The sequence below is a fragment of the Simochromis diagramma genome, unplaced genomic scaffold, assembly GCF_900408965.1.
Source record: "Simochromis diagramma unplaced genomic scaffold, fSimDia1.1 OVJJ01000583.1, whole genome shotgun sequence".
NCBI classification, from domain to species: domain Eukaryota; kingdom Metazoa; phylum Chordata; class Actinopteri; order Cichliformes; family Cichlidae; genus Simochromis; species Simochromis diagramma.
The window spans coordinates 292,956-311,500 of record NW_024387285.1 but is presented as its reverse complement, the minus strand read 5'-3'; the positions used below and the strand labels follow the sequence as shown (position 1 = coordinate 311,500).

General features: G+C 47.7%; 1 protein-coding gene across 5 annotated transcripts in view; it reads right to left on the bottom strand.

Moving 5' to 3' along the window:
• Positions 1–18,545, bottom strand: part of dapk1 (death-associated protein kinase 1) — a 64,179-nt gene that overhangs the window by 25,005 nt on the left and 20,629 nt on the right. For all 5 annotated transcript variants that reach the window (XM_040003661.1, XM_040003662.1, XM_040003664.1 and 2 more), the window contains 6 exons: positions 14,592–14,813; positions 10,287–10,425; positions 7,315–7,444; positions 5,166–5,214; positions 5,011–5,037; positions 1,716–1,868 (listed from right to left, as the gene is read on the bottom strand). In XM_040003661.1, coding sequence (XP_039859595.1) covers positions 1,716–1,868; positions 5,011–5,037; positions 5,166–5,214; positions 7,315–7,444; positions 10,287–10,425; positions 14,592–14,813 — 720 coding nt within the window. The remainder of the gene's footprint in view (positions 1–1,715; positions 1,869–5,010; positions 5,038–5,165; positions 5,215–7,314; positions 7,445–10,286; positions 10,426–14,591; positions 14,814–18,545) is intronic.

Sequence of the window (18,545 nt, the reverse complement as noted above, 5' to 3'; positions counted from 1 at the left end):
CTTCAGTCTTTTTCTTTGTGCATTAATGCTGATTATTTTGTTTTACAAAGGAAACAAACAGTTGGGATGGAGACACGAAGCCTGACAGCAGCAGGACTTTCATTTATCTCCTAATTGTTTTCATCTTAGTTGCTTTAATCTGAGGCAGTTACAGGTTATAGATGGATTTTTGGTTTTATTTGTAAAATGTTTTGTGTGCTTTGAACCTGCTGCCCTCTGTTTGAACCTGCCAGGCTTCCTGTGTGGGTTTACTTCCTCCCACAGTCCACAGACACCCACACCGGGTGAGTGTAAACTGGCTGTAGGTCCGTCCGTGTCAGGCTGCAGCCTCGGCCACGTCTCCATGAGTCTTTTAATAATCGCTTGCTGATATTACACAGCTGACCTTTGTCGCTCTGCACCTAATGAGCAATATAAATATAACAGCTGCTCTTTGTTAACCTGGAATATTCAGTTTCCTCTTTCGATGCTTCTCTACGCGGCGTCTCATGAAAGGCGGTACCGAGAAACTCGGCGTGGTCGTCTGAGTAAAGGGAACAAATCTACGTGATGCACTTCGGTGCTACTTCCTGAGACAGACAACAGTTTGACAGATTTTAAAACGCTCACATTTCATCCAAACAAAGCAGAAGTTAACCTGACAGAGTGCTGCACCGACATTAATGATTAATATTTAGTAAAGCTCGATGTGCTTCAGGGACCGCCTCAGTCCAACAACAGCCCGTTGTTCAGGAAAGGTTTCCGTACGTCCTACATAGATTTTGGGGAACCTGGCGAAGGCGCCGCTTCCTCTCGGCTCGGCCCGATCGCCACCACATCCCCGTTTGCAGCCGAGGCGACTGCATTCACACCAACCACACAGGTTCCCAGACTTCCAGGCCTGTGCTGGTGCAGCTTTAACCCAGCAGACTTCATAACAGCATCTCTTCATTATCTTCCTGCCGCCGAGTGAATGCAAACCTCGACGCAGATCAATTAAAAGCCGTTCCATTACGAAGCGCTCGGCCCGTCATCTCTGAAAGCCCCATCAGGTGAAGCTGGTAAAGTCTCTCTGTTTACAGCAGCGCATGCCCCCCCCCTCACCGTCTCCTCTCTGACTTAAGGTTATCCAAATGAAATCATCCTCACACCTACAATTAATCACCTCTGTTAGCCCCCTCGTTCTCACGCCGTTGTTTTGAAAGGAGCTGGCGTAATTACGAGCAGAAAAGAGCTTGGATGGCGGTAACTGTCCTCGAGCACAGCTGCAGCCATTCAGCTGTTGCTACAGCAACTCTGTAACGAGGGAACAGTCCAAACAATTTTAGGAGCCAGCGCCAAAAGGCACGGCGCCGAGCGAGGAGGCAGGCGTAGCTGGAATATCTGCAGAAAGCACCTATTCAATTTTCCTGTCAGCGTTTTAAAAGCGATTAAACGAGACCAATCAGAGAGCGATCATTTAGAAGTCAACGCGTCGTTTAAACGCTGCTGTTACAGCCAAGACTCAGAGCTGAAGACTAAATGTGTTCGTTTGTTGTTCAGCTGACTGGAGGAAATCACACCGTCAACCAAACCACCTCGAGTCAGGATACGCAGGAAGGCCTCAAAGCAGAAACTTGTGTCTGAAGGAGTCACCCTGCAGTCTGGCAGCTGTGCATGGAAACGTTTGTCGTGATTAAAGCAGCTCCTGCTCTGATGTTACGCCTCATCTCAAATACAACGGAAACAGAACATACTTTGGATCTTTGACGAGCAGCCTCGCTATGAAGTCTTTGGCCAGCACGCTGGTGTTGCTGAAGAACTCCTCATCGAAGGTGTAGTCCACCGCCGACACGTTGGCCAGAGTCTCCTGCTTGTTGTCGCCCAGGAAAGGAGAGGCTCCGCTCAGGCTGCAGGACGAGAAAGGTTAACGGAGAGGTCAGAAACGTGCAGGCTGGCGGGTTTTTATCTTTGTGTGAGGACTTTAACAAACCAGCTCTGCATCACATCAGGTGGAACCTTCTCTGACTACAGCTCAGCTGTCTTGCAATCAAAGGAAGAGGAATTTTAGTCCAAACACTGATGAGCTTCAGCCCCTGAAATCCAAACTACAACCTTACAACGCTTTGCTGAGTGAATGTGATTAAAGAGCTGCAAATAACTGACTCGTTAGTGAAGCGTCGCTATCAGACACTCTCAGGGAAACCAGCTGGACCGCTCTCGGTGTGAGTGCAGGAATTTTAATGCACCTTCACACCTCCACTGAACGCACACACAAAGCAGATGCACTGAGGGGAGCACGCTTTAATGGACAGACCCCGGCGCAGCACACGCAGGGCTGAGCAGTCGTGCACGTTAATGAGGGCTCGGCCTCCCGGACTTTAGCCCGTTAAACCGAACAGCAGTTCCCGACAAACCCGGCCTCCCCTTCTGCTCCGACTCCTGCATCCCGTCACCAGCTGCTAATTAACATGTGATCTGGGGGAGGCGTGGAGCTGGTGCAGGTCGAGCGGAAATGTATGAATTTATCGACTGTATAAAGCTGCTCACAACAAACGAGTCATTGCGGCGGCTCGTTACGAGGCCAGGCGATACAATCGGCAGGGAAGCGTGACGTCGGGACTCCTGGTGACGTTTTACCTCCTGGTTCTCCAAAACACTCGTGCACTGAGCACCAGGCCGAAATCAAGCCCTGTGACCAGCCTGAAAGCCAGACTGGGCGTGAGCAGAGCAGAGAGGCGCCACCTTCACTCATATGATTCCAGGCTGCGTGGCGTACGGCACGCCAGGCCTGATGAAAGAGGAAATAAGAGCGCGTTTCATTACCCAGAGCACTGTTTATGATTCTGTGGTCATCGTGTCACGCTCACCGAACGCTCACACACACACACACACACACACACACACACTATACATTACATTTGCCAGTGAGAGATGAAGAGTCAGCGCACCTCTCTGTTGCTCTGCTGTGATAAGAAGCTGAGAACAATCTATTTTCTACCTTGCCAGGCTGAGCTGTGACAGCTGTGTGGGCGGACGCCACGAACAGGGATGCATGTGTGAGTGTGCGTTTGTATTCATGTCTTTGTGGGGACTGGGTAGATGTCCCCACAAGATATCAATACCCCACGTGTGTGTGTGTGAGCACAGACACATTTGTTTGAGATTGTGTATCATGCAAACTGAAAAGCTTGTATTGTTTGCAGCTGCTTATTACTGAATATTCTGATGACACCTTCAGGTTGGCGTTTGGCATTTACCCCCTCCCTCTCTCTCCCTCTCTCTCTCTCTCTCTCTTTTGCCTTGTTTTGTTTGGCACGCTCGCATGTTTGTGTAGGCAAACGCAACTAATGTGCGATTTGTTTTTTGGAAAAATTGGTGTAGGTGTCACTTTGAAGGATAAAGGTGCGCGGGAGCTCAGGAAGCCTTCAGCTGAGTACACAGAGAGGCGACGGGATCATCGAGAGCCGGCAGCAGTCGACCGGCGGGTCGTCGAGGATGTGAACTTCACTTTTGCTGGTGAATTAAACTGTGCTGACACGTCTGCAGGCGACTGCTTCACTAACACAGAGCACACAAACGGCTGCTTTAAAGACCAAACTAAGTGAATTCAGGAGAATTTGTTGGATCTAATCAGACTACTGCGATCCTCCGAGCTGAGCTCCTTTATCAACCCAACGACATGCTGATAAGATCAAAGCAGACTCGGCAGAGCAGGATAAAGTCCAGAGTCAATTAGCTTAAGCAGACTAGCCTCAAACAGGCACAACAGTGCACGTTAGCGCTAATATTTAAGAATCAGAGCAAATAAAAGAAAAGTTTTCAAATATTAAAAACAGCTTAACGTGCGAGTTACATGCAGAGATTATCAGGATTGGGAAAATCCCATCTGTGGCTCAGAGGCAAATATCTGATCCGTTTAAAGTGTTTTAAATATTGTGACAAGTTTCGGCTCATTTAGGTTCCAGAGTGCGCGCAGCAGGAAAAACAAGCTTTTAATAACAGGGCTGTTCAGTGTGCCGGAGCAAACATCCTCCTAAAAAGGCCACTTCTTTAAAAATAATCAAACACTGCAGGAATTTATTAGTATAAATCAGTTTTATATTAAACAACCTTTTCCGTCAGTGGATAATTGGACGTGCGATGAGAGCGGGTCCCATCACAGCGTGACAGTCGGCGAGCCCACAGGAAGTGTGTCGCTGACCCTGTGACGGCTTCGTTTGGTGACTGAGCTCAACTCTTCCTCAAATGAAACCACGAAGAACAAAGAAATCAAAGAAACTGATGATGACGTTGGAACAAAACGTTCTTCGGGTGAAAACCAGCCGCTGACCGTGGAAATACAGCAGCTGTGGGCTGGATGCAGTCGACGACTCGCAGCTTGATATTTAATACGAACACAATCACAACAGTAGCTCTCTGACGCCATCTTTAAAGCGCCCTGTGGGTGTTTGCTGGTTTGGGTGTGACACGAAGCGCCATCAAGGAAAAAAAAAAAGGCTTCGCACAAAAGACAAAAGAAGAGTCAAAAAGATCAAAGATGGAAGGAAACGCGTGTTTTAATCACATGATTCATAATCGCGGACACGTGTTTGCTCGCAGCTGTTTCCTGTTAGCTCGTGATTTTCGCAGCTGGGCCGTCACGTTTTATGAGCTTTTGAATTATTTTTTTTTGCTGCTAATTTCTGATGTTTCAGTGCATTTGAGCTCTCAGGGCCACCGTAGATTCGCCCACCGAGGTCAGAGAGACGCCGCTGAGATCGCCGCGTCTTGGCAAACACGCTGCTGCTCACGCTCAGCGAGTGAAAACACAGCAAAGTGAAACATAAAAACTGGTCCCTTCCCATCAGGTGTAAAAGCCGTCAGCCTGCATTCTTTCCGATGGCCAAAAGGGGGCGACTCCTCTGGTTGCAATAGCAAAACGAGCGGACGGCTCGATTGATCCTGTAATTATTCCAATTACAGTCAGACAAGCAGAGCAGGTTCAAAAAGCTCCATCGCTCACATACAGTTTATGCCAGAGCAGGTTTGCTGCGGGGTTGAGATACTCACAGGATGTAGGTAATCACACCGACGCTCCTGGGCGGAGGCAGGAGAGAGAAACAGAGTTCAGCTTTTCAACATCTCGAACATCAAACGCCATGAAAATCCTCGATGTATTTTACAGCAGACGCACAGCTGGGATGAAGCTCTGCGTGTTTACTCACCACATGTCTGCCTCCAGGCCCAGAGGTTCGTAGTTGACGACTTCAGGAGCTGCGAGGAAACAGCAGATTGTTAGCATTCAGGTCGGCACACAGACGTTACTTCTTCTCCACACTAATTATTCTCAGAGTTTGCTGAGCTTTACTGGAGCGCACGATCGCTTTGGGCTAGGTTCGCTGATTTGTTTGTTCCTTCAGAGGTGTGATTTTTTTATGGCGCCTGCTAAAGCTGCGATTTCTTTTCTCTCCACTTGTCTGTAAATGTGTGAATAATCAAAGACAAATCACCGAATTCATTTCTAATCGTGCTGAAACAAAACATCCTTCATCTGAAAGAAGAACCCACAAAAATCAACGGGATGATGTCATCGTTTTTCCTGCAACTCCATTTATGGGCCAATCAAATGCTTCCAGACTGTAAACAACACGTTTTCAGCCTTTATTAGTTTATTATTGACAATAAATCAGCTAACAGTGTTTCCCACCTGCAGAAGTGTCTGTATATCGGTGTGGTTTTTACATTTGGGTGCAGCGCTGCGTTAACGTACGTTTCATTACGTCTCTGTGTGGAGCTGTGACTGAGCTGCGACGCAGAGACGGAGAACAACTCGATGCAAATTGCAGCAATCATGTGTTAAAGGATCTAAACTACCTTAATTTCCTCCATGAGCCGTGCATCAGGGCCTCGCCTCTAACAGCCGACTGTGTTGGTAAACGAGCCAGAACAGCAGGGCGAACTACAACAACTAACTTCCTGTTGCTTTTACAGCCCCAGCACGCCGCCGTCAGTATCACACACTCACCTTTTCCAGCTCGCCCTGCAGCGGCCGAGCGCTGCGTTCCCGAGGCAGAGCAAAAACTGAAACTGCAAAAGCAAGACCGTGGCTCAGGGGGTTGGGAAGCACATCTGTAACCGGAAGGTCGCTGGTTCGATCCCCCTGCTCTCTCTGTCCTGGTCGTTGTGTCCTTGGGCAACACACTTTACCAGCTGTGGCTACATCTGTAGCTGCCTCCACCAGTGTGTGAATGAATTGTAAAGCGCTTTGGGTGCCTTGAAAGCGCTATATAAATGCAATCCATTATTATTATTATTCTTGGCATTTACATTTACATCTGCCATTTCATCTGCTCGCTTCATACCGGAGACGAGACGAGCAGGATTCAAGAATCCTGGATTTTAAACAAACAGCCTGCAGGAGCAGCGAGAGCAGCCGTGGAGGGAAAAGCTTTTAAACTTTACTTTGACTTTTAACTTTTGATTCAGTTTTTCTGCCTCAGACTTTACTGAAATTTTAAAATGGCTTAAAATACCAACTCAGACGAGACTTGCAGAAGGACTTAATTTATTTTGAATCTTATTTTATTATATTGAGCTTTTATTCTTATTTGCTGCTTCAACACTTTAGGTTTTCAGCGCTGAGAACAAATACAGAACATGTTATTCTATGGAAAGCATGAATGTTTATGTTTTGCAGCTGACTCGATTCTCCAGCATCGTCTATCCCACACATCGTTTGGCTTTCTTCCACCTGATCTTTATTTACACCATTTGCCCGCTGACACCCCGCTGCAGCGGGAGCGTGCTCTGGTCTTGGCCTGGATCTTGCTGGTAGTGGGCACTGGCACCAGGCGGAGGGTTGGCTGCTGCCCCAGAGAAGAGTAGATGAGGGCAGATGGCACTGGTGTCTCTGCGAGTGTGTGTGTACTGGTTTAGACATCTTTGTGGGGACCAACAGTCACTTATGAGGACAAAGTGCCCGTCCCCACGAGTGTGAGACTCAAAATGTGGTTTTAGTGTCAGGGTTACAATTAGGTTATAGTTAGGCTGAGGCATTCATTTTTGATGGTTAGGGTAAGTGGCAATGAGATGTCCTCACTAAAATATCAAAACAAGAATGTGTGTGTGTGTGTGTGGGCAGCAGGGGCCAGTCCTGATAATCTCCGGCCTATTATCAGGTCTCTCTCTCTTGGTCCCTCCGGTACATTTGGCGCCCAGTCTCACAATATGCAACCTCTGGGATGAAGCCAGGAGAACAGGGTGGTGCAGTGTGTGTGTGTGTGTGTGTGTGTGTGTGTGTGTGTGTGTTCATGGTGGAAAACAGAGCAGTGTCAGAAACACAAAGCCCCGTGTGCACAGCTGTGGGACACTGACCTACAAACTCTGGAGTTCCAAAGATGTTTTTAAAATCGTTGCCAAAATCGATCTTGTGGGCGAGTCCGAAGTCGATGATCTTGATGCGCGGGTGAGGCACTGAGCGGTTCAGCAGCATGATGTTCTCCGGCTGCAGAGGAGCAAAGAAAACAGGATTCATCAGCCGAACCAGACGGGAACTAGACTTACTCACAGGCTGGACTTATAATTATTATTATTCATAATCTAATAATTCCTGAATAATCAGGCCCGTCTCATCTTAAAGACTACCTGTTATCCAAACAGACGCTATGAGTATTTAACAGTAAATGGGAGGCGGAGCCTTCAGCTGTCAGGGGCGCTCTTATGGACTCAGCTCTACTTTCAGATCAGGCTTCAAACTGTCTTTGTTGAGCAAACATGTGCAGCTCTGGACTTCCTGTGATTTTCCATGATGCACACAACACTTCTCCTCCTTTCACTCCACATGTGTTTACATTCAACAGCTGCATGTCATCAACCTTTATCTCTCACACAGTTCAGGTTTTCTCTCTGCGGTTCCTCTGCAGCAGGTTGGTTGTCAGACAGTGCTGCTGACACCTGATCGTCTCTCTAATATCGACCTTTCAGGGAACTGTTATGAATCGACTGTAAAAATCAAACTGAAGCGATTAGACAGAGGAGGAGGTGACATTTCCATAAAGCACGTCCATCTGCCCGCCATGATTTCAATGAAAAACAGCTCAGACGTCCAGAAACAGAGCAGACGTGTGCAGGAAACACAGCGTGTCCTGTGTGTGCAAATAGAGGAGGAGGCAGGAGCACACAGGAAGAGTCTGGCAGGAAGCAGGCTCATCAGGGATGGAAATCCCATGCAAATCATGAGTGGAAACCTCTCGAGGAAGTGGGAGAAAGGATAGAAAGCCAAAGACGAGCTTTAGACGAGTCCGCGTTCCCTTCAGGTCTCGTCCTTTCAGCACGATTACGAGCCTGGGATTCAGTGCGGGGATGAACAGATTGGCTGTGGGCAGCGCTGACAACAGCTCGCCCGCTCTGTTCTCTGCTCCACCAGCAGCGCTGTTTATGCTCATGTTTATGCTGGAGTGAAGGAAGATGATCCAATGTGGGTTACAAGCTGTTGCAGGTCTCCGTCTGCATCGTGTGGACACCTTAAACCAGGAGCAAAGTGGAAACTGCGACAAGGCGGCGAACGCAAACACAGACATGATCGGTAAACAGAGACAGAGCCGAGTTTTCATTTCATATACTTTCCAGTAAAAGAGCAGGTGACTCTAAACGATTATGGCCTGAATGATTATGCAAATCACACAAGTGCACGCAGCACAGCATATGTGGCTGTGAGCAGACGCACTGAGTTCACAGGTCGCGTTACGGTCTCTAACAGCTGATTGGAAAAGAAAACTTTTGCATTTTCTTATAAAAGCAGCGTAAACAGCCTCCAACTAAAACTCACAAAACATCTTATGAAGCGTCATATGACCAGAACACGGGTGGAAATATAAAAGACGCCTGACGTGTAGTTTTTAGTGGGATCAGTAAGTAAAGTATATTAAATGAAGTCTGAAGCTGAGCAGTGAATAACGGTGGCTAATGCGCGGAGCGGAGGCTGCGTGCTCGGTAAAAGCTCCGGCATTGATCACGAGCGGCTGAGCTCAGAGGTTATCATTATCTGCAGGCCTGAGGCCAGCGTGTCCCAAACTGTGATGTACGAGGACACCAGGACGCCGCGCAAGTGGAAAACTGATCAATGATAATGACGAGACACAAACAAAGAACACTCACAGCCAGAAACGCTGGAGCTCGTCCAGCAGGGAGGAAACATAATGTGCTGCACTGTGCCGAGTGCTTCCTGACCTCTGCTCCCTCTGGAAAACTGTCCACTAACAACAGAGACCTTAAACAACAGATTAGTCATGACTATGAGCCCGGAGACACAGAGAGAAACCAGAGTGGTCAGAAAGATGCCACCGTATCGTTATCAGCGCTCCAGTCAGCTGACGGTCAGGAGCAGGACACTCCGAGGGTTTCACTGAGACACAAACACACGAGCGTCATCTTCCAAAGTGTTCTCATAAAACCGTGACAAACGTTTGGTTCTCCTGTTTAAGGACGTTAATGAGACGAATCCCTGGAAAACCGAGACAATCAAACTATTGAACATCACACAGCCAGTTAGTTAGCATGTAAGAAGTGCATTTGAATGGCGCGCTCACTCAGACACGTGGTTTGTGTCTGAGTACGTTTATCAGGGCTCCAGTTTGGTTTTTATATGTGCACAGTTAATTAAATGTTAATGATGGTTTCAGTCGTTTTATCCCAACTAAACATGAACGGATCAGTTTTCATCGTCAATTTTCTCTTTATGTTTGAATATTTGGCGAATCTCCTTCTGTTTCACTGGACAGCATCACAGTGTAGAGGCAGGAAGTGGAAATCATCTTAAAGCATACATATATTTTCTGACACAGCAATGAGCCAAGATCTGGAAAAACCTGGACAAGCTGTAGGAGACACGGACAGACTCAGAGTCATGAATGACTCGATGAATCGATTCGTTGTTTTAGATCTTTTTCATTGTGAGTGCACAACATCCTCAGCCCTGCGTGTTATTAATGTGAGCCACTGAACTATCGCACAGCTTCTATTTTATCTTTTTTATCAGTGGGTACAGCACCCACACACACACACACACACACACACACACTCACACACACACACTTTGTTTTCATATCTTTGTGGGGACACCTCATTGACATCATGCTTTCCCTAGCTGCTTACCCAGACCATAGCCCAACTGTAACCCTGACACTAAAACCACATTTTGACTCTCTTCGAACTCGTGGGGACGCACTTGTCCCCAAAAGGGCTGTTGGACCCCACAAGTATACTTCTGATTTTTGGTCCCCACAAAGATATGTAAACACACACACACACACACACGCACGGCGGACTCTGTTCAGCTGCAGATGTACCTTGAGGTCGAAGTGAGCGATCCGCTTGGAGTGCAGGTAGTGGACTCCATCCAGGATCTGCTTGAGGAACTGCGTGGCCTCCTCCTCGCTCAGGGACTCCTTCTCTGCCAGGAAGTCGAAGAGCTCGCCTCCGGCCACCCTGGGCGAGGTGAAAGAAGGACGGGGAGAGGGAGAAAGTGAGATCTCTGAGATCAAAGCCAGCTACAAATCCCAGATTAACACAGCTCAGCTGATGTAATCTAATCATCCTGATGCTTTAGCAGCCGACCAATTTACACATCCAGAGGAGCGCTGTCTGCACAAAACCGCTTTAAGTCAATGAAACCCTTCAATGAAAACGACCTGTTGGGTTATTTAACAATGGTGCACTATTTCCTGTCTGCATTTCAATAAACAGCTTCAAATGTTCAAGTTCAAACACGAACATGAAGAAATAACACCGGCCAGTGCTGCAATTACAGTCTTTAAATAAATAAAATAAGACTCTGCAGCTTCTCTCACCAACCTCCTAAAAACCCGGCTGACTTTACTTCATATGAGCTCATCGAACACAATGAAGCTGAGATTCAAAACTTCTTACATATTTTATTCTTCACAGTGAGGAAGAGCAAAGAGAGACGTGAGGATAAAACAGAGGAAAGCTCTGAACAGGGAGACGGGGAACGGAGAGGACGGAGCTTCGTCTCCGTCACGGTGAGATGAAACTAGCAGCAGTAAGAGAGTGTGTGTGTGCCTGTTTAGACATCTCCGTGGGGCCCACATATTGCTACTATACTTGTGAGGGCCAACAGTCACATCCTCACGTTTTAGTCTCAGGGTTACAATTAGGTTATGGTTAAGGTTAACATTCATTTTTGATGGTTATAGTAAGCAGCTAGGGGAAACATGTCAATGACATGTCCTCACTAAGATATGAAAACGAGTGGGGGTGCGGGTAAGTCTAATTCCAGTTCCTCACATTTATTCACTGCAAGGTAGGAAAAGCACAACAAAGCTGTACTTTCTCAGGAAGCTGCGTCAGGCCCGACGACTGCTAGCTCCACCATCGAGAGCCTTCTGACCTACTGCTGCACACTCAGGTTCGACTGCTGCACCGTGGAGGACAAGAGGAAACTGCAGCGGGTGGTGAGGGCAGCAGAGGAACCTCACTAACCCCCCTCAGAGACATTTACACCGGCAGACTTCATCATCAAAGACCCCTCACACCCTGGACACTCACTTTTCCTTCCCTCTGGTAAACGTTAGAGCTCCATCAGGTCGAAGACAAACAGACGCAACAGACGTTTTTACCCACAGGCTGTCAGACACGTCCTACCTCCACCCTGATTGGAGGATAACTTCACTGCCAACACTCATGGACATCACACTTCATTTATAAACTGCATGTTTATTTATACTTTAATGGAACCAACATCCCTCCCACTTTAAACTGTATTTATTATTTATTATAGTAGCAACTGCACCTCATTGTTCTTGTATCAGTGACAATAAAGATTCTGCTTTCTATTCTTTTCTATTGATTGTTAGAAACACATTTACTTTGATAAGTTGTGTTTACTTTGCTGTGGAAAAATAAAATGACCACAGTTAATGTTTCCCATATTTATCCTGAAATAGAAACGCACACACACACACACACACACACACACACACACTCTCCACCCGTTCGAGGGGGAACACCAGACCAGCTGCACAGCTCCGCCCACTCTTTACCTCATCATCTGCTTCAGTGGTTCACAGGACACACACACACACACACACACACAGCAGCTCTGTCGCGTCTCTGCAGCTCGTAGCTGTGCGTCATTATCGTGGCTGTATTTACCACGACGGCAACGCAAAGACACAAAAGGGCCCCGAAATCAACAAAACACGACATCTTGTCACTTCGATTTCGCCGCACGCTCGAGAGCCGACTTTGACTATAAACACCAAACTGTACCGACATCAGCTGTTTCCATTTCACATGCAGCGTCTGCACAAACAGGTGACTCCTGTGAAATAAAAACTGGCACCGGGACATCAATACACTTCAACACATGACGACAATATGTCACCATCACTGAACACGATTTGTGCGTCGCGTCTGACGTCTGCACAGTCTCAGCGCTTCGTCTGAAAGTGTCGCTTTACTGACTGTGACGTACATCAGGAGGAAGGTGAATATCTGCGGGCTGCTGAAACGCTTTAAAGACGGTGGGTATGCAAATAGCGTGAGGCGAAACGTGTCGCGACTTTAAAACCTTCTAATAATCATGGAGTTGTGTTAAAACCCATTTTTGAAGCTGAAAAATGAAGCGAACGCCTTTAAAATCTGCCTGCATTAAAAATCACGCCTGGGACAAAGGAGGTGTTGGGTCTCTGTGGACAGCTTCTCCCACGTCATTAAACCGGGGCTCCTGCTGGGTGTTTAACGGGTTCTGTGCCTGACGTTACGACTGTGTGGTGCTAACCATCCAGAAAGTGGGTGGTGTCGCCGTGGCTTCATCAGTCTTTCATATCGCCTGTGGTTCTGACCCATAACAGATCAGAGGTTCGTTCCAAGTACAGAAAAAAACATCAAAATCACACGTTACCAGATCCAGAACGCAGCCACACCTGTCAGCAGCGTTTACCTCAGACATCAAACCAGCCAATCCAGGAGGTTCGAGCTCTTGTGTAACATTTAAACATTTAAAGCCTTTAAAACAAACTTCCTGGTTCATATTTGATCCTCTATCAGCAGCAGCTGAACACCGACAGACGTCTCGTCACCATCAGCGGATCAAAGTGCGTCGTGAAAACGAGACGGATCGAAGACTTCAGGGAAACTTAAGTGTTTTCTGCTGAAATATTTGGCTTGTATGTGAACTCTATACTCTCACAACCATCAGCGCCTCCATCACTTATGGAGGCACTGGTGTGGCTTCTGTGGGAGCCTGGTGTGTTTCTCCTCTGAACTCTCATACGTTCGAGCTGCGACACCCAACAGAGGAAGCTCGAGGACCGAAACGTCTCCTGCTTCACTCACTCGTTAATAACGCCCACAGATAACAGACCTCCACTTCCTCTGAAAGACTCACAACATCTGCACTTCAACAACACAAAGAAAAAAAGCATGAATTTTCCATATTTGTCCTTTATGAGGTTAACTACGTCATTACGTAGTGAAAATAAAGTGAGCAGTGAACATGTGGGATACTGTGTGTGATGGAGGTAGAGGATAGATGGATGGAGCAGAGGTGGAGGTCTTTAGAATGACCCGAGGTCAAAGGTGGCTCAGCTGACACGCGTCCCTGACAGGTGAGAACCTCCCGAAACACGACGTGTCTCAGGAAGGAGACGGCGGCTCTCAGACCGTCCACTTACAAGTGCCTCCGACAGTCTTACAGGTTGAAAGACGCGACTTCTTATGAACTTCTTATAAACTTATGAGCTTAGATTTAAAAAGGCCTCAGAGAGGAGATAAACGGCTACTTAGGGTGGAGAATTCGAACATGAACCGAGGCGTGACTATTTTTAAACCCATGAATGTTCTCAGTAAACTGATTATATGCTAATGAGAGTTTCCCCTGATTTTACTGCTGAACCTGTAATTTCACAGCCCATGAACAGAGACCAATCAGGAGCAGAGAGGCTGTGTTTCCTGTTTTGGGAACGAGGAAACATGAAAACTGGAAAACAACAGCTAATCTCATTCTGCTGTTATTAACATGTTCTAACATCTTTAACAGCCTAAAGAACATAAACAACAGAGATACACGACATGGAAAAGAGATTATTTGTTGCTATAGTTACGCGGTCTGCCCGCTCACTATCGGCGTGGAGACGAGGTCGCGGCGAACCACAACAAACACGGTGCCATTATTTCAGACGCGATCAGCGGGCAGGAATGCCGCCGGGCGACTATCTGCAGCGCGGTGACCTTATTGTTGAGGCGCAGGGTAATGGTGAATAATGGCGCATAGTTGGAATACAAACACTGCTGATGTTTGAAGTAAGCGTGTAAAACTGGTTTAACTGGTGGGAGACAGTTACCGTCACGGTTTTTATCAGCCGTCTGTTTGGAGACAAACCGGCTCCTGCAGGACGTTTATCAGAGGAGAGGAGGAGCAAGTCTGGTCGGGCGTTTGGCTTTTTTTAAATGCTTTAAACATCTGATGAATGAATCCCTCTGATCTGCTCTTCACGTGTTTCACGTGTTCTGATTTGAACCTTTCTGACGCCAAATCTTCTTTATTTTTTTACTTTGTTGATGTTTTTGGACCTTTTGTGGTTTTAAATGTATTTTACACATTTTATTTGACAAACAGAAGACAAACTCACAGCTCCAGGATCAGGATGACCTCCGCCTTGTTTTCAAAGACTTCGTGCAGCGCGATGACGTTCGGGTGCTGGATCTCTTTCAGGATGTTCACCTCGCGCTCGATGTCCTCCCGCGTCACCCCTCGTCGGCTCGACTTGCTGCGCCGCTTCTTGATGAATTTGGCGGCGAACTCCACACCTGTAGTCCTGTGTCTGCATCTTCTGACCACAGCAAACTGACCGCTGCAGACGGGAGGGAACACAGAGAGCGCTCAGCAAACACTACAACAGCTTATTTCAGACAGAGGATGAAGCCTGAGACAGGTGATAGACAGAAGGATTATTCTGAAGTGTGAACACAAAGCTGCTGTAGCAGAGACCTAAGATAGAACATATGGAGCGATATGATGACTGCAGCTGAAAGGGCAGAGAAATCATTCAGAACAAACCTGAGAAAATGAGAAATACATAAAGATGTGTAGCAGCGAGCTGAAAGGAACCTCGGCTGCTCAGCGACCTTAAAAACAGACTTCAGGCTGCATATATGCATCACTGTCAATATGGTAAACACAGACAGCTGAGCCAAAGGGAGTGGGAGGGACTATGAGAAGCAAACTGGTGATCAGGAACAGCTTTAATTAATAAGTGCTGGATGAATCACGGCTGAAGCTGAAATAGCAACGCAGGAATAAAGACAGCAGCGTGCACGCTCACACTCACGTCAGTGCAACACGACAGCCTGCACGGGTGCAGTCGGGTTATTTCTCGTGGCCTTGGTCTCTGATGCAGAACGCTCCCACATCTTTAATAAAAGACTTGTGCACAGAGTGCAGAGGCACACCTCCCTCCACCTTCCTCCACCTTCAGCAGCCCCTCGTAATCAGTTCAGGAACAGTGTGCAAAAAGCAGCACAGCTCTCAGCATCAGCACCTCGTCCACGGAGCCGACAAACATCCAGACTTACTCAAACTTTAAACTCTTACTCTGAAACCAGACGTGCACCTCAACAATAATGAGCTGCGTGTCCTCGTTGGCGTGTCCGGCACAGATACTCTGTGCAGTGTATCCAACCTGGGCCGACGAAAATGAGAAGATCTGTATGTTTTTTACCCATCACACATTAGAGGCGTGTGGTTGTTGTTCTGTTATGTGATAAACACACAGGCTGGGAACATTTGGGAACGTTTTAACTGCTCTTATGTAGAAAAAAGCCCATAAACAGACTATAAATGGCCCAGAAATGTTTGATTTTTAAAAGGAAGAAAAGATTTCGATGATAAATCCGTGGACGGTCACGCTAACCTGGGCCCTGAGCGAGGAGGCTGATCGGAGCATGCTCAGTGACGCTGAGCTTCACAGTCGGCTTGTTATCGAAACACTGATGATGCTTTACAAAGTGAGTGACATCACAACGACCTCACCGACCGCTGGTGTGTAACTTTGTCTCCTGACATCGTGTAGTCGCCACGTAACAGATAATAAGCAGATTGCATCCTGTGGGAGAGGCGACAAACTCAAACTGAAGTTCCTCCGTCACCACATCTGCACAGATGTTTCCGCCCTTCAAGCCCGTCTTTATTATTTGCTGTTGACAGGCTGCAGCAAAGACAATGCTGCTGTTCCCCGCACACGTTCCTGAAGGGCACACGTGAGCGCTTCGCCCAGATGTGGCGAGCCTGCGTGACATTTCGCTGTGACGATTATTGCATGTATCAACAACACAGAGGCTGTTATGGAAATCGCACCGTCGCGTTGCCACGCAGCGCTGTGGTTGATCAGACTGCTGACTCCTCTGCCACTCGACCAAAGCAGCGCCAGAAAAACCACTCGGGGAAGCAGGGACACTTGGCTGAGGGCTGTTCACGCCTCCTCACGGCCCCGGCAATCACGCAGCACTTAGTGTACCGAACACCCACGGAGGGAGGAAGAGTACAAGGGAGTAGGGGGTGAGAGAAAGAAGAGTGAGCGAAAATGAGAGAGCGCCACATTCTGCCTCTTTTTTTTATTTCCACAGCAAGATTTTCACACAGGCTTCCAGCAGAGACGATGGCAAACGTCTCCTCGGCTCCGGCCAAGAAATGGGCAATAAAGTGAGAGTCATCCGACTCCCTGAGCCCTGCCGGCACCGAGTCGTCAGGAATCAGAGCAGTGATTCAGCTCTCTGCACATCCTCACTCCACAGTGTGACTGACCCAGTTCGTGTGAGACCGCCAGCTGCAGACGAGTTTGAAGGCAGCATCCGTGACCCCGATGTGACCCGTAACAGCCGCGGCTCTAAAGGGCCAATCGGCGGGGCCTGAAGCCAAGTGGGAAAATAATTGGAAAAACAACAAAACGCATTTGATTTTGGAAGTTTGCTGCCAACAAAAGACTCCATACCCCCTCCCGTCTCTGTTCCACAAACACGAGCAGCAGCAGAGCGGCGCTGCTCCTCGTGCTGCCAGATTACTGCTGCGCCGGCTGCATGCGGCTCGTGCAGCGTTCGGCATCGATCGGCTCGTTTGGTGGAGCTTCTCGCTCAGGAAGACTTCATCAGAGTTTAGATCCATTCAAAGAAAAGCACTGAACAAATATTCTTCACTATCAGTGAATTCAATCAATCCTGGTGATTCTGTGCAGTAAACGTGTTTTTAATCAAAGGCGAGCTCCATGCTGTCGCCCCGAGGAGGAAGATCCCACAAACCAAAGGAGGCCCGCTCAAAACAGGCAGCAGCATACTCCACAGTTACAAAAATTAGACAATTAAACACAGGCAACAACAACACACACAAAATTCAATTCAATTAAAATGACAACAATCTAACTGAAACAGTTGTGTGTTATGGAAACGGCCTCAAGGATCTTAGTTTGGATTTAAAAGCATTTATAATGAAATGAACTCGTTTCCCAGTCGTTCTGCAGCCAAACAGACAAAAACTCTTCTACCGAGTTCAGTTTGTGCAAATAAACAGAAAGCAAGAGAAACACGAGCAGCACGTTTCCCTGCGAGCAGGCAACACGTGCAGGAGGGCAGCAATCCCAGCACTGCCTTATATATAAAACTGTAAATGAGAGCTCCTCTGATTGGCCAACGCCAGCAGTCCCACCTGACGGTGTAACTCACAGGGTCAGTCAGGGCAGAAGGCATCAACCGCTCCAAGACATCGAGCAGAAGCATTCGTGTCTCCATCATCCAGAAATGTTGCAGCAACAAGTTGCTTCTTTGTATCAAAAGAAACGTCAGATATGACCGAGTTCAAAGCTCAGTAATAATGCGAGCAGCACGCACGGATCCATGTTTGGATCAGTCACTGGTGAATGATTATTTCTGATAAATATGAATCATGTGAGGCTGAATTCATCTCAGTGTTGTGCTGTGTGACAGACTCACGTCTCTTCTGTTTACCACAGTGAAACAAACCAGTGGACAAAGATTTCCTCAGAAACTGAACTGCACGCTTAAGAAGAGCGAACCGTCCTGTGACCGAAGAGGAAGAGAGAGCCGAGGACGAAGGCTTTCTCATGCTAATACCACTCCCACTCCCACTCAGCCTGACCTCACCCTGTTGTTGCTTCCACCTCTGTGACTGAGGCCTCGGAGCAGAAAGAAAGACATCAGGATGTGATCGTGTTCATATGGAAGTCAAGTGTTTCACACTGTAATAAGCGTGCGTGCACACACAGCTCCGGTCACCTGTCACGCACACGTGCACGTGCACGGCTGGAACAGCAGCAGCCGTCGGAACATCTTCCTCAAACGTCCCGCCGCCGCCGGCTCGTGCAGCGGAAACGTGGAATCTGTGAAGTCGCGGGACCTGCTGCGAAAATCTCGTCGGGGATGAGAAGGAAAACACGGCTGACTTCCTGTTCCTGATTAAACACCATCTGTGCAGCTCGAGACTTTCTGTGACTCCTCAGAAATGAATATTAATTATTCATTTTCACTTCTCTGCTGAAAGTACGACAGGAAACGCGGCGCTGCGTCTGCATGAGGAC